Genomic DNA, 14,855 nt, shown 5'->3' with positions numbered 1-14,855 from the left:
TCACGAGGCTTGAATTTTAGGTTGAAAAGAAAAGTGAACAAATCATTGTGGTCATTACCTACAAGAGCTGCACAGACAGACTCAGTACACTTCTGTAACAGTGGTGGGGTCAAGACCAGCCTCCTGATTGGTTTTAAGAATTATGTTTCATAAAACCCCTGTTTGCTCAGATAAGGAATCAGTTGCATCTTAACAGCTAGTGATGCCTGGTGATGATGGGTTTCTGACATCAACCAATACTTGAAAAGTTATCTATCATACGAATTTTGCCAAAATCAAGGATATTTTAGGGGAAATTAGAGGTTGACTATGTAGTCCTCACATATGTACCTTAGAGTTTGAAGACCATTTTAAAGTGAGATTTAACTTCCTTTTTTGTTTGTTTGTTTTTTTAGGGCCGCATCTGTGGCATATGGAGGTTCCCAGGCTAGGGGTCAAATCAGAGCTATTGCTGCAGGCCTACGCCACAGCCACAGCAACACCAGATCTGAGCCACATCTTCGACCTGTACCACAGCTCAGGGCAATGCCAGATCCTAACCCACTGAGCGAGGCCAGGGATCGAACCACAACCTCATGGTTCCTAGTCTGATTCATTTCTGCTGTGCCAAGATAGGAACTCTTTTTTTATTTTATTTTATTTTTATTTTACTTTAGATTTAACTTCTTTAATCCATTTAGTTAATTAGGGGTTTGGGACGAAGAGTGACTATAAAATGCTATTCCTTGTGCCACCTATTGGGGGCAGCATGGCGCAAGGGAGCGAGTCCAGGCATCAGGGGCCTGAGTTTGACACCCAGCCTGGCCACTTACTATTCACAGGGCACTAGCAAGTTACTTACCCTCCCCAATCCTCAGTCTTCTCATCTGTAAAATGGGATGGTGATGCCTTTCTCACAGTTGTTGAGGGACCCTATCAGACAATGCAGATAAGGTGCACCCCACAAGCAACCCATCCACTACTAATATAGCATGGACTGCTGAGCCGTGTCGTAACCTCCTCTCCAATCTTTGCATCACTGAAGGGCGAGAGGGACTCTGCTCTCTTTATCCCATCAACGCCAAATCAGTGTCCACCAATGTCAAATGTATGAATGAATCAAAATTAGTCCCTTCTCTGAGACAATTCAGTGAGGCCCAGGTACCAGATACATCATGGTGGTATGCTGCTCTGTTACTTGTCACATCTTTGACCCAATGAAATGGCCATTGCATGTAGATGCCATGCCACCATGTGGGCCACTAAGATGAGACTACAGCTGGGCTTAAGTTTGGATGGACTTGAATTTGAGTTTGAGTTCCCTCTCAAGACACCTGCAGTCAGACTGCAGGTTTCCAGCTCCTAACTACATGGCTATACCAGGAAAGAATGTGCTAGTCAGAAAACAGGAACCTCACAGCCTCCCGGCAGCTGCCTTTCTTCTGGAAAACTAAGAAACATGTGGGTTTATACCTCAAGCTTCCAGGAACACTACTAGCACGAGTCATTCTTGAGTCCAAGCAGTGCTGAAGTGGGTGGGGGTTGATGACCTCAGAAACATGGTGAATTCATGGAGAGAAATGCTGCCCTGGGAGACCTCTGGCAGCCTGACAGTCTGCCTTTTGTGGTGACACTCTAATTCCTAAATCTGAGTTAGAGAAGTTCATTACCAATCTACAAAATGAGTTCAGAGTTTGAAGAAACTACACCGCCTTCGTAAATAATGGTTATTGACCAGGCTGTTAACTACTGCTGCTGCCCCCGCTCCCAACTGCTTCTTGCTATACTTTCTGGACAAATGTTTCATGATCCCACAAGAACTTTCTTTTCTCAGTCGATCTCTGGAATTAGAAATCTGAAGACTTTTTGTGAAATTCTGATTATATTAGCCCACAGAAAATAACTCTTTCTGTTCTTTGGAGTGTATGTTACTATAGTTAATTTAAAATGAGCTTAAAGGATGTGTCAGGTAAGTGTTCTCTTTTGGGAATTACATATGGTGTTGTGCCATCTTAGCTACTGAGTCTGGAATAGGGGGACCTTAAAGAAGCAGGAGCCACTTGATAAGACAGTGTCATGGCCTTGGCCCTGGTTCCCCGAAGCTTGACCACTGCCTTTGGCAGGGCTATGCACATCTCCTAAGTGAGTCATGATCATTTTTATCATACATCCTGAAAATTTCCAGTGTTACTTAATGAGGTTCAGGGAAACAGAAAGGTTAAATTTCAGGAAGTAGCTACTTTTTAACTGACAATTTAATACTTTGATGTTCTGAGTTAATTTCCTACCAAACCTAAATCCCAATGTTGGAAGCGTACGATATAGACCAAGGGTAAAGTTTGGAGAGTACTTTGTAATTTGTCCTTAGAGTCTCTACGGTGGCTGGCCCTCTACTCCTCACCTCTTTGTGAAGCCTCTTTGATCTCCTGAAACCCTTCCAGGCGTACCCTTCCTACTGCCCTCCTCTTGCTGTATCCACAGAACTGGTCACAGCCTGACATTCCACCTGCCCTTCATTTATTTGTTTTGTCTATTTCTTTTTACTAAAATGGAAGTATCCTGAAGAGGGGTTGTCAGTTTTGTTCCTGGGTGCATTCCCAATGCCTAAAACAGTTCCCGGCACGTATTAGATGGTTAACATTAAATATACATTGAATACATGAATGAAATAATCTCATAGAATTTTTTCCCTCAGAAGGAACTTTTTAGATCATCAACTGGGAAAGTGAGGCACAGGAAGGCTATATGGCTTCTTCAGAATGAAACTGAATCATTTAAAAACTGTTACAGCTCTTTTAAGAAATCTAGGAATACATGTGAAGCATTCTGGCCAATGGTCTAGGATAAGAGAGAAGAAGTGAAAATAGACTGATAACTTAAAAATTTAGCAAAAAGAGACAGGTTATTGTGTGATGGCAGAGCTTTCTGAAGGCGAGTCTTGTTCATTTTTGTGGTGTAAAGTGCACCTTGCATTAATTAGTGCTCAAGAAAAATGTGTTGATGGACTTGGTTGTATTGTTTAAAAGCCATTCTTTCTCCAAGACCCTCCTTCTACACTACTCTTCTTCTTTTCTTTCTTTCATTCTCTCCCCAAATAGACAATTGCACTTATGGCTTCTCCTTTCAAATTCTTTTGGTTACAAGTATCACATTTAAGAGATTTCTGTGTTGTTTCTGTACTTTTATGAACAGCTAAGATGATCAAAGAGGTGACTTGGTCTCTGGGAAAAAAGATATTTAGTTATTCCAATTTCCCAGATGCATCTGCATCAAGTAAAGAACGAATATTTCCAGCTCTCTACTTTGTAAAAAGAACTGAGTTGACAAGCCGTGGTGGTTTGCTGCCTTGAATGGTTCTGACCTTGATCTTGTTTATATTTACACGGACATCCGTGGACTCTCGCTTTTGACAAAATGTTGTTTATACGTAGCAGGACGTTTAGATACACAACAGTCAGTTTGGGATTGGGACCAATTAACTTCTCTTTAAACAGAAAAAAAAAAATGAAGCACAGCTAATCTTTGCAGTGAACGGAATTAACTCTGAGAGATGCACTGATACTACTTTAACTCTGGAGTTGGGAAAGGCAGGAAAATTCAGGAAGGGTATATTTAGAAAATATGAGAAGAGAGGAAGAGAGGTGGGTAAACCCCATGAAATGCAGGAGAAAACTCTTTGGGTTGTTTGCCTGTGTAGATTTTTAAAAAGCCGCTCTCGGGGATCTTTAGATATCCTAAGTAAACAATTTGGGTTGTGTTGACTGTACTTTAGACCATAGGGCAGTGATTCTCTCACTAATCACCTGAAAGCTCTTTCAAACTATACAGACTCCCTGGTAAAGTGATATGCACATCCTCCACTCCCCTAAAAACCCTATTCTCCCCACCCTGTAATTGATAGGAGTTCTGCTACCCAGGGTTATGCCTCTCCTCTGCTCTTTCCTCTTTCCTATTGGTGCTTAGAAAGCCTGGGGTTGGTTATAGGACTGGTTCAGATCCATGCTTTTTTTTTTTTTTTTTTTTTTTTTGGCTTTTTAGGGCATATGTGCAGCAAATGGAAGTTCTCAGGCTAAGGGTCAAATCGGAGTTACAGCCGCTGGCCACAGCCACAGCATTGCCAGATTGGAGCCACATCTTCGACCTACACAGCCGCTCATAGCAACATGGGGTCCTTAACCCCAGGGATCGAACCTGCATCCTCATGGATTCTAGTCAGTTTCATTAACCACTGAGCCACGAAGGGAACTCCTCATGCTTCTTTCTCTATCATAAGACAATCTAAGAGGATTCAACTCTGATGGTAGAAGCGCTCAATCTTGCATTTATAGACTCCAAAGGCTGGAATGAGACCTGAAAAGGTGACCTTTATTTTATCTGATCCTTGGCATTTAGCTAAATTCAAGTCCACTCTTCCAAACATCTCTACCAATCTGGCTGTGCCAAATAGGTGTTATCCCTATCGGCTGGTTTTATGGTCTCAGGTTGTCTTCTAGCAAGAGTGATGTGTGGCAGCCCTCTACTCAATCTCCCTCACAAAACCCATTTGCAAGACTGCTGCCAGGGCTTGGAAATTGTCTGGGTGACAGCACAGGTTACTGACCCCACTGGGAATTTTTTGCCCATGGCATAAACTAACCAATCAGTCACTCGTCTTACCATAACCAACTAGGTTCACAATACACTGGAGCATGGGGTCAGACTGCATCAGATTCTAGAGATCCCTTCTGTAGACTACAAGTCTCAAGATCAGACAGAGGCCAAGGGCAGTCCTTGCCTCTCCAGGAGTATGGAATCTCATCCACAGGGATAGCTCAGTGAGGTCCCCTTGGAGATGAGAACATTTGGTCACCAGAGACCATCTTAATGTCACTCAGTTTGGCTTTTCTGGCAGACAGGCAGTTTACAGAAGAAGAAATTGAGATGTCTAACAAAGGGATGAAAAAGTATTCACCTTCACTAACTAGAGCAATGCTCAAGATTATCTTTTTAATCTCTCAATTTGGCAAAGGGGAAAGACAATTATGTTGCCTGGTTTAGGCACCTCCATTTACTGGCTGCTTCCAAGAAGGGTCATGAAATTGGTACAGCCTTTCCCAAGCAGTCTGGTGATGTGCAACCAGATAAGGATATCAGAGCCCTTCACCCAGCAGTCCCACTTCTAGGAAGTGAAAGCTCAGAGTTTAAGGAAATGGATTAAGGACCTATTTGAAGAAGTGTATATAAAAGGTTGCAAGCATTGTTTGAATGTTAATACTTGGAAACAACCTACATATTTTAATAATAAGAGATTTAAATAAATTCTTATATCTCTGAATGATAGTTTTTTTTTGGGGGGGGTCCTTTGTCTTTTAGGGCCACACCCACAGCATATTGAGGTTCTCCGGCTAGGGGTCTAATTGGAGCTGTACCCGCCAGCCACAGACACAGCCACAGACACAGCCACAGCAACATCAGATCCAAGCCACGTCTGTGACCTACACCACAGCTCACAGCAACACCGGATCCTTAACCCACTGAGCAAGGCCATAGATCAAACCCGCAACCTCATGCTTCCTAGTCGGATTTGTTAACTACAGAGCCACAACGGGAACTCCATTTATTTTCAGATTCCATATAGTTCCTTCCAGGTCTCATTTTTTAAATTGGGATGTTTGTTTCTTGGTATTGAACTGTATGAACTGTTTATATGTTCTGTATATTCACTAACCCCTTATCAGTCATATCATTTGCAAAATCTTCTCCAATTTAGTAGGTTGTCTTTTCATTTTGCAGATGATTTCCTTTGTTGTGCAAAACCAAATGGGAATTAGGTCCCATTTGTTTATTTTTGCTTTGGTTTCCTTTGCTTTAAGAGACAGGCCCAAAAAATATTACTACAACTTATGTCAAAGAGTGTTCCACCCATGTTTTCTTCTAGGAGTTTAATGGTTTCTGGTCTTACATTTAAGTTTTTAATCCATTTTGAGTTTACTTTTGTGTACGGTGTTAGAAAATTTTCTAGGAGTTTCTGTTGTGGTGCAGCAGAAACGAACCCAACTAGTATCCATGAGGATATGGGTTTGATCCCTGGCCTTGCTCAGTGGGTTAAGGATCTGGTGTTGCCGTGAGTTGTGGTGTGGGTCACAGACGTGACTCAGATCCTGCATTGCTGTGGTGTAGGCCGGCAGCTATAGCTAGGATTCGACCCCTAGCTTAGGAACTTCCACATGCCATGGGTTCTGCCCTAAAAAAAAGAAATAAAGAAAGAAAGAAAAGAAAATGTTCTAATTTCATTCTTTCACATGTAGCTGTCCAGTTTTCTCTGACTTATTTCACTAAGCACAATACCCTCCAGGTCCAGTCGTTATGGAAGGCAAAATTCTCATTCTTTTTTATAGCTGAGTAGTATTCCAGTGTATGTATATACCATAACTTCTTGAACCATTCATCTGTTGATGGATACTCAGGTTGCTTCCACATCTTAGCTATTGTAAACAACGCTACTGTGAACACTGGGGTGCATGTATCTTTTCAAATTAGTGTTTTGATTTTCTTTGGATACATACCCAGCATTGGAATTGCTGAAGCACGATAGGTCTATTTTTAGATTTTGAGAACTTCCATACTATTTTCCACAGCAGCTGGACCAATTGGTATTTTTGCCAATAGCAGATGAAGGTTCCCTCTTCTCCTCCCCCTCCCCACATCCTCACCAGCATCGGTGGTCTTTTTCATAATAGCCATTGTGACAGGTGCGAGACTGTTGTTTTGATTTGTAAATCCACCAACACTGTGGTTTGGGTTTGCATTTCTCTGATGATTAGTGATGTTGAACATCTTTTCATATGACTCTTGGCCATCCATATGCCTTAACTTTGTATTTTTCTTTTTTGTATTCATTTATATATACAATAGGAGGTGTGTCTGGTATTTACCGCAATAGAATTGATTTGCCCTGACTCCTCTGCCTTTCTTGGAATCAACTAGTCACCCAGAGCAGATTGTTAACAGCTTAACCACAAAGTTGTTTTCCTAAAGTTTAGCTGTCAGTCAGTTTTCAGGAATTTCTAACCACATGGAAGATTCAGTGAATGATTATAGAACTAACTCACAAACGTGCCGGAAAACTGATATGCCCAGGTAGTACTTTTTCCAACTCTACTTATGAAGGATTTTAAGCATTTTTCCCCCCTGCTAGAAACTTGCTTTTTATTGGAGGAGTAATCAGCTCTATTTTTTATTCCTGGGTCTACCAGTTTTAATCCTGTGACCCCAGGCAGTCACCTTCTTTTAGGGCCTCTATATCCCCATCAGGAGAATGTTAGTCATATCTAAGGTTCTTTATCAAAAGCTCACCATTCTCTAATTTATCTCATTGCCTCCTAAGATCAGGGTGTTCCTAATGCCATTGCCTCCTAAGATCAGGGTGTTCCTAATGCCATGCCACATATACCTACGTGAAGTGCCTTTTCAAGTCACCTGCAAGTGTCCTGAATTGGGGCCAAGGGTATGTTGGCAGCAAGCCTGTCTGAAGCTGGGGAGGAGTCCCAGCTCTAAATTTCCTCCACCTTTTTACTGGGAGCATAGTTCATGCGTCTCAGCTCTTGCCTGCCTGTGCCTAATATTTAGTATTTTTAGTGATTTACTTTAAGAATCTGGTGTCCAGCGCTCCCTTCCCCCACCCCCACTTCCATGCACAAAATGTACCTCTAAGGATGATGCCAAGTCCCCTAGCTGGTATCTCAGGATGGGTTACTTTGAGATATACTGTTTCTCTACCAAATAATGACCTTTTCTTTCCAAATGTGAACAGATGGAGTGAAAGGTTTCAGAGACAGTGCAAGTGTCTCTTTTCGGATTTCTTTGGTTGGAGAACTGTCTGCCTGTCCCACTTGATTCAGAGGCCAGATGAATGTCAGCAGTCCTGGTGTTCTGAATACAAGTGTTCAGGAAGCACACGTTCTTTTCCCCCACACACACACCCATGGTATGTGGAAGTTCCCAGGCTAGGAGTCAAATTGGAGCTACAGCTGCCAGCCTGCACCACAGCCACAGCAATGCAGGATCTGAGACGCATCTGTGACCTACACCACACCTCACGGCAATGCCAGATCCTTAACCCACTGTGCAGGGCCAGGAAGCGAATCCAAGTCTTCATGGATACTAGTCAGTTTCATTACCGCTGAGCCACAGTGGGAACTCCACGGAAGCACAAGCTCTGAATGAACTGCAACCTCTCTACTTAAAAGATATTATCATTTCCCCTTCTTTTCTTTTTTTTTTTAAATCTCTTTTCTTTTCTTCTTTTTTTATTTGCCTCCATGCAGTCCCATCTTCTTGTGTGGAATAGAAAAGGGGCAACCCAAACATATTTCCATGCCTACTAACTCTTCCCTCTTCCTAAAAAACAAAAAAAACCAAGGATAACACTCCACCCCCCCCCCAGATTCTCTCTGTTCATTCCTCTCTTTCATTAGTATTGAATTCGGATTAGATAAAACAGAAACAAGGCAGGAAGGAGGCAGAGGGAGTGGAGGTGGGAGATAAGGAAGGAAATTGAAACAGTGGGGTCTGTGCTTTGTGGCTGTGGCAGTAGATGGGATTCCCTGGCCAGCTGGTGGGGTTTCTCGCAAAATCATAGATCCTGGGATAATTTGAGGTCTGCAGGTCCCACAGTAATACTCAAGGTTGAGAATGGAGTAGGATTCTACCCAGGGTAAGACAGACCTAGGTAGCATTAATGATGCTTAGATTTTACCTAGATCTACACTGTTCCCAAGCCAAAGATCTTCCTACTCACACTCTCCTTGGAATGTGGTTGTTTGGGCTTCCTCTTGGCCTTGCTAAAGCACTGGGAACTCCTCTAAGCGCATTTGAAAAGAGAAAGATAGAAGTGAAACTGTGGTGTGGCTCTGATTTCCAGAACCCTCCAGGCTTATATGTGGGTCAGGGGATCATTTCCCAATTTCCAAGCAAAACTAGTTTGGGGTTGCAAAAACACAGCTGCTGCTGCTTTCCATTGACCTATGGCTCAAGAGTGGCAAGGGACATGTGACAATCAATGCCTGGCTCAGACCATCCTGCTGGAAAGAAAGAAAAGCAATTCTAGTGTTCAAACAGTCTTGTAGGAGGATTTCTCAGGCCCATGAATGTCTTCTGGCTTTTTTCAGCTCTGGGGGTTGGTTGGTGACCTCCAGCCAGCACCGTCTTCAGAACAAGAATTGCCACACCTAGGGAGGCAGCCCTAAGGGGCTGGTGGAAAAAGCCAGAGCTCAAAACCTAGCCCTGCCTCTTGCTGGACTTGTGCCCTGAGGCAAGTATTTCCATCCCTCTGAGCTGCAGTTTCCTCAACTGTAAAATGAGAATAATGATAGGCTGGAATTTACAGAGACGTTGTCAGAGTTATAGATGCTGGTGTAAAGTATCTGGCAGGCACTGATTCTTGGTAATTAGTAACTGGTTCTTCTCCTAACTTGTACAGGTAAAATTTCTTTCTTTTTTTTAATGATGATTTTTATTTTCTTCCATTATAGTTGGTTTACAGTATTGTCAATTTTCTACTGCACAGCAAAGTGACCCAGTCTCTCTCTCTCTCTCTCTCTCTCTCACACACACACACACACACATTCTTTTTCTCACATTACCCTCCATCATGCTCCATCGCAAGTGACTAGACATAGTTCCCAGTGCTATACGGCAGGTTCTCAATGCTTATCCATAAATTTCTTTCATTTATATAGTGAATCTGGACAATTAACAAGTTCCTCAGGGGAAGAGGAGGCAGACGGAGAGTGCTTTACTTAGGCCATTTTCTGCAAATACCTAGGCCATTTTCTGCAAGAGCCATATTGGTCACTATATCAGTGCTGACATATTAGCTGGTTTTGTAGGGTGGGAGGCACAGCAGGAATTGTGCTAAGGCTTCCAGAGTTCTGCCCAGGGCATTTTTAAGCTACAGGGAAGCAAACTGACATGTTGCATCCTCGCTGCATTCTGGCAGATATGGCTACAACTTCGTGACTTGTTTAACCACAGCATTTTGGCAAACTTGGGGCATCTGGCCCCTTTAGAGCTTGACATGGAGACAGGGATGATTCAGTGGTTTAAGGCTTTTTAAAGATGTGAACCACCTACCCTACCCAGTACAGTGAGGGGTTCCCACCACTTCTGGAGCTTCCCACCTGAGTTTTCTTTCTATGGTTTCCTACCATTCCTCCAAAACATTAGGAACACAGGTCAGATAGCACCCACAGGCGTGTTTGGTTTCGCCCTTATGCTGCAGACTCCCACAGTAGTTTAGAAAAATTTAGATACCAGTATTTATAAATCAAAAGACTTGCTAAAGAAATCCAGATTGCCAGCCTCTCTTGAAAATTTGGCCCTGGCCACACGAGGCCAGCATTCCTGCATGCACTGCAGCCCTCTGCTGGAACCAAGAGGCCACCGTGCCCTTAGATGGGCAAACATGGCTCAGGCTGCCTGGCCCCACATGGTGCTCACTCATGTCAGGCCCCTTCCTGAACCATGGTGGTATCTCAGTTGTGATTCCCTTCCCCTCTCAATCACACACTCTTCATGGTACCTCACTGCTTTCTGTGAATTAGTGCTCCTCAGCTGGCACTCCACAGTGACAGCAATGATTCTCAAACTCCACATGTGTCAGAGACACCTGGGAGATTACTGACTCCTGCCCCTCCCCAGTCAGTTCTGATTCCATCACTCACGGGTGGGAACAGGAAAGTTGCCCAGGTAATGCTACTTGCACATGGTCCAGGGCATGTGCTTTTATAAATACAGTTGCAACATGCCCCAGCATCCTGTGCCAGCCTTTCTTCTTTTTCAGCTTCTGTTTCAGCTGATTGGCTTTCCCTCTCCCCCACCAAATGGAAGCTCCTGCAAAAACCACCTGGGACCTGGGGGGAAGAAGCAATGCCTAGCAAAGCAGGTGCTGGGCAGATGGCCCCATCCTTTCCTCTGCATTCTCTCCTGCCCCTCAGAGGTGCCTGGCCCATCCTTTCGCCTCCCACACTGGTAACTCCAGGAAGGCAGGACTGCTCCTAGCCCAGCTACTTCTCCCCAAAACTACCTGGTGCTGGACTTCAGACAGCACAGATCTATTTCTTTTGAGTTTTTCACTAGTTTTCTAACAGTTATATTTGTGCACAGTTAAAAATGCAAACACTACATACGGAGGGATATACAAGGAATCTGAGGCTTCCTCCTAGTCCTGACTTTGAGGCCTCTGTCCCTCCTAAAGGAACCAGTCTCTTCTGTGTCTTTAAGATACAGGCATGTCTATAGAGACAAGGCACTCTTGTAACTTTTTATCCCCATGGTTGTTTTTCTATACCGATGGTTCTCTACTCACAGTAGTTTGACATAGGATTTTTTTGAGCACATTGGTGCAAAAGTGACTGGCATTCAGTAGAAACTATTTTGAATTTTGATATTTTCCTGGACTGGTGATGTGCGGTGCAGTCTCTCTTGAGATGCTGGCCAGTGACAGCCGCAGCTCCCAGTCGGCCATGCGATCATGAGGGTAAACAACTGCTACCTTTACACCCATTCTGTACCCAGATGGCCATTCTGTTTTTCGTTTTCAGTACAGTATTCAAAAAATTATGTGAGGCATTTCATTATAAAATGGGCTTTTGGAGTTCCCGTCGTGGCGCGGCGGAAACGAATCTGACTAGGAACCATGAGGTTGAGGGTTTGATCCCTGGCCCTGCTCAGTGGGTTAAGAATCCGGCGTGGCCATGAGCCGTGGTGTAGGTCACAGACATGGCTCAGATCTGGCGTTGCTGTGGCTGTGGCGTAGGCCGACAGCTGTAGATCTGATACGATCCCTAGCCTGGGAATCTCCATATGCTATGCTGTGGGTGTGGCCCTAAAAAGACAAAAAAAATAAATAAATAAAATGGGCTTTGTACAAAGTTAGATGAACGTGTCCAACTATAAGCTAATGTAAGTAAGCATTGTGAGAATATTTAAGGTAAGCTAGGCTAAACTATGATACTCAATAGGTTACTACATTAAGTGCATTTCAGTTTATAATATTCTCAATTTACAATGACTTTATCGGGATGTAACTCCATCATAAGTCAAGTAAGATACTATACTCTTTTTTTTCCATTTTATAGGAACATGTTGATCATTCCATATCAGTCATCCCCAAAATAAGTTAAACATTTACCACTTTACTCACAAAGCCCTGGTTGAGGTAGGGGAATGTTACTGTTCTTATCTTAAAATCAAGACTGTTGAAGAATGATGGATCAATGGAAGAGAATAGAGAGTCTAGAAGTAAACCCACCCACCTATGGTCAATTAATCTTTGACAAAGGAGTCAAGAATATACAATGGAAAAAAAGTCTCTTCTGCAAGCGATGTTAGGAAAGCTGGACAGCTGCATTTAAATCAGTGAAGTCAGAACACACTCTCACACCATACAAAATATAAGCTCAAAATGGCTTAAAGACTTAAATATAAGACATGACACTGTAAAACTCCTAGAAGAGAACAGGCAAAACAGTCTCTGACATAAACCACATAAATGTTTTCTTAGGTCAGTCTCCCAAGGCAATAGAAATACAAGCAAAAATAAACAGATGGGACCTAATCAAACTTAAAAGCTTTTGCACAGCAAAGGAAACCATAAACAAAATGAAAAGATAACCTAAAGACTAGAAGAAAATATTTGAAAATGATGCAACTGACAAGGGCTTAAATTCCAAAATATGCTAACAGCTTTTATAATTCAACAGCAATAAAAACAAATAACCTAATCAAAAAATAGGCAGAAGACCTAAATAGACATTTATCCAAAGAAGACATATGGGTGACCAATAGGCCAAGAAAAGATGCTTATTATCACTAATTGTTAGAGGAATACAAGTCAAAACTACAATGAGTTACCATCTCACACCAGTCATTAATAAGTCTACAAATAACATGCTGGAGCGGGTGTGGAGAAAAGGGCACACTCCTACACCATTGGTGGAAATGTAAGCTGATACAACCACTATGGGAAACAGTATGCAGGTTCCTCAAAAACTAAAAATAGAACTACCATGTGATCCAGCAATGCCACTCCTGGGCATCTATCTAGAGAAAACCATAATTCAAAAAGATACATACGCCCCAATATTCATTGCAACACTATTTGCTATAGCCAGGACACAGAATCAACCTAAATGTCCATTATAGAGAAATGGATAGAGAAGATATGGCACATATGTACAATGAAATATTATTCAGCCATGAAAAAGGAATGAAATAATGCCATTTACAGCAACATGGATGCAACTAGAGATTATCGTACTAGGTGAAATAAGTCAGAAAGACAAAGAAAATACCATTATGATATCTCCTATATGTGGCACTTTACTAGACAAAGGAGTGCCTGCTGTGGTGCAGTGGGTTAAGGATCTGACTACAGCATCTCAGGTCACTGCAGAGGCATGAATTCAATCCCCAGTCCAGCGCAGTGGTTAAGGACCTTGCATTGCTGCAGCTGTGGCATAGGTTGCAGTGGCAGCTCAGATTTGATCCCTGGCCCATATGCCATGGGTGCAGTCAAAATAAATTAATAAAATATGACACAAATCAGGATATCTACAAGACAAAAATAGATTCACAAAGAGAGCAGACTTGTGGTTGCCAAGAGTGTGGGGTGGGGGAGGGAAAGATTAGGAGTTTGGGATTAGCATACACAAACATGGATAAGCAAGGTCCTACTCTATAGCCCAGAGAACTATATTCAATATCCTTGATAAACCATAATGGAAAAGAATATGAAAAAGAACGTGTGTGTTTGTGTGTGTATAACTGAATCATTTTGCTGTACCATAAAAATTAACATTGTAAATCAACTATACTTCAATAAAATATATTTTTTTTAAAAAAAAGACTGTTGGCGAATGGATTGATTAAAGATTTTGTCCAAGGGGCAGGACTAGAAAGCAAGTCTTCCAACTCCCATCTCCAACTGCTTTGCTTTGCTCTGAAGTTGTATAACTATTTGAAATAACTGTTTATCTCTGTGGTGGTGGCCAGGAACAGTGCCCTTTCTTGTTCGCCACTTATAATTTATAAAAAGATACAGACGTTCTGCAAAGAGGTGGGGTAGAGGGTCCTCTCCAAACACAACTGGGGAGTTTGGGCCTTTAAGCCACCATGGCGTACCTTAAAGATTCCCTAATGTGAACACACTCTTGCTACCATATGCAGAAGTGTGTCAGAGGCTGCAGAGACCCTTATGACAGAAAGCCACTGCTTTCCAGTCGCTTTTTCCAAAGTTGGAGTTTTATACAAATGCACAATGTCACCTGCTCTGAGGACATCTTGCCTCCTGTCAACAAAAACATGAGTCCAGCTCAGAGGTCAGTTCATATGTTTGAGATTTACTATGCGACACATCCTTCATTTCCCCTTCTTCCTCATGTCTCACCAGCGGAAGAATGCTGGAAAGTTGTAGAAATAAGACAAAAGAAGTTTGGGATTGTATGCTCTCTTGAGAGGCAAACACTCGTTTCCACAAGGGTGTCACAGAGCCCATTATTATTTGCTAAGGGTGTCATTTTTGTACTCATTTCTGTCCTACCTTCCACCTACTCTGAAAAGATAACAAATGATTTCTTGACATAACCGTGTACCATAACTGCAAAAAGGGCAGACGCCCATTGGAATAAATGAGGTCCAGCTTTGAGAGCCGAAATTAAATGTTCTCTGGCCTTTTCAGGGACACGTGGCCATCAGGAACCATGAGCAACCCATTTGCACACCTTGCTGAGCCTCTGGATCCTGCACAACCAGGAAAGAAATTCTTCAATTTGAATAAATTGGAAGATTCAAGATATGGTAGGTACATGGCTCTGTGATGCAAATGCTCTGACAGC

The 14,855-nt window shown here is 42.6% G+C and overlaps 1 protein-coding gene across 1 annotated transcript in view; it reads left to right on the top strand.

Moving 5' to 3' along the window:
* ACO1 (aconitase 1) overlaps positions 1-14,855 on the top strand; it is a 64,063-nt gene that overhangs the window by 5,182 nt on the left and 44,026 nt on the right. The window contains exon 2 of the mRNA XM_003357729.3: positions 14,699-14,817. Within this exon, the coding sequence (XP_003357777.1) occupies positions 14,721-14,817 (97 nt within the window). The 5' untranslated portion in view covers positions 14,699-14,720. The remainder of the gene's footprint in view (positions 1-14,698; positions 14,818-14,855) is intronic.

Source organism: Sus scrofa, chromosome 10 (assembly GCF_000003025.6).
Source record: "Sus scrofa isolate TJ Tabasco breed Duroc chromosome 10, Sscrofa11.1, whole genome shotgun sequence".
Lineage (NCBI taxonomy): Eukaryota > Metazoa > Chordata > Mammalia > Artiodactyla > Suidae > Sus > Sus scrofa.
The sequence above is the reverse complement of the archived record's forward strand: the minus strand, read 5'-3'. Positions and strand labels throughout refer to the sequence as shown.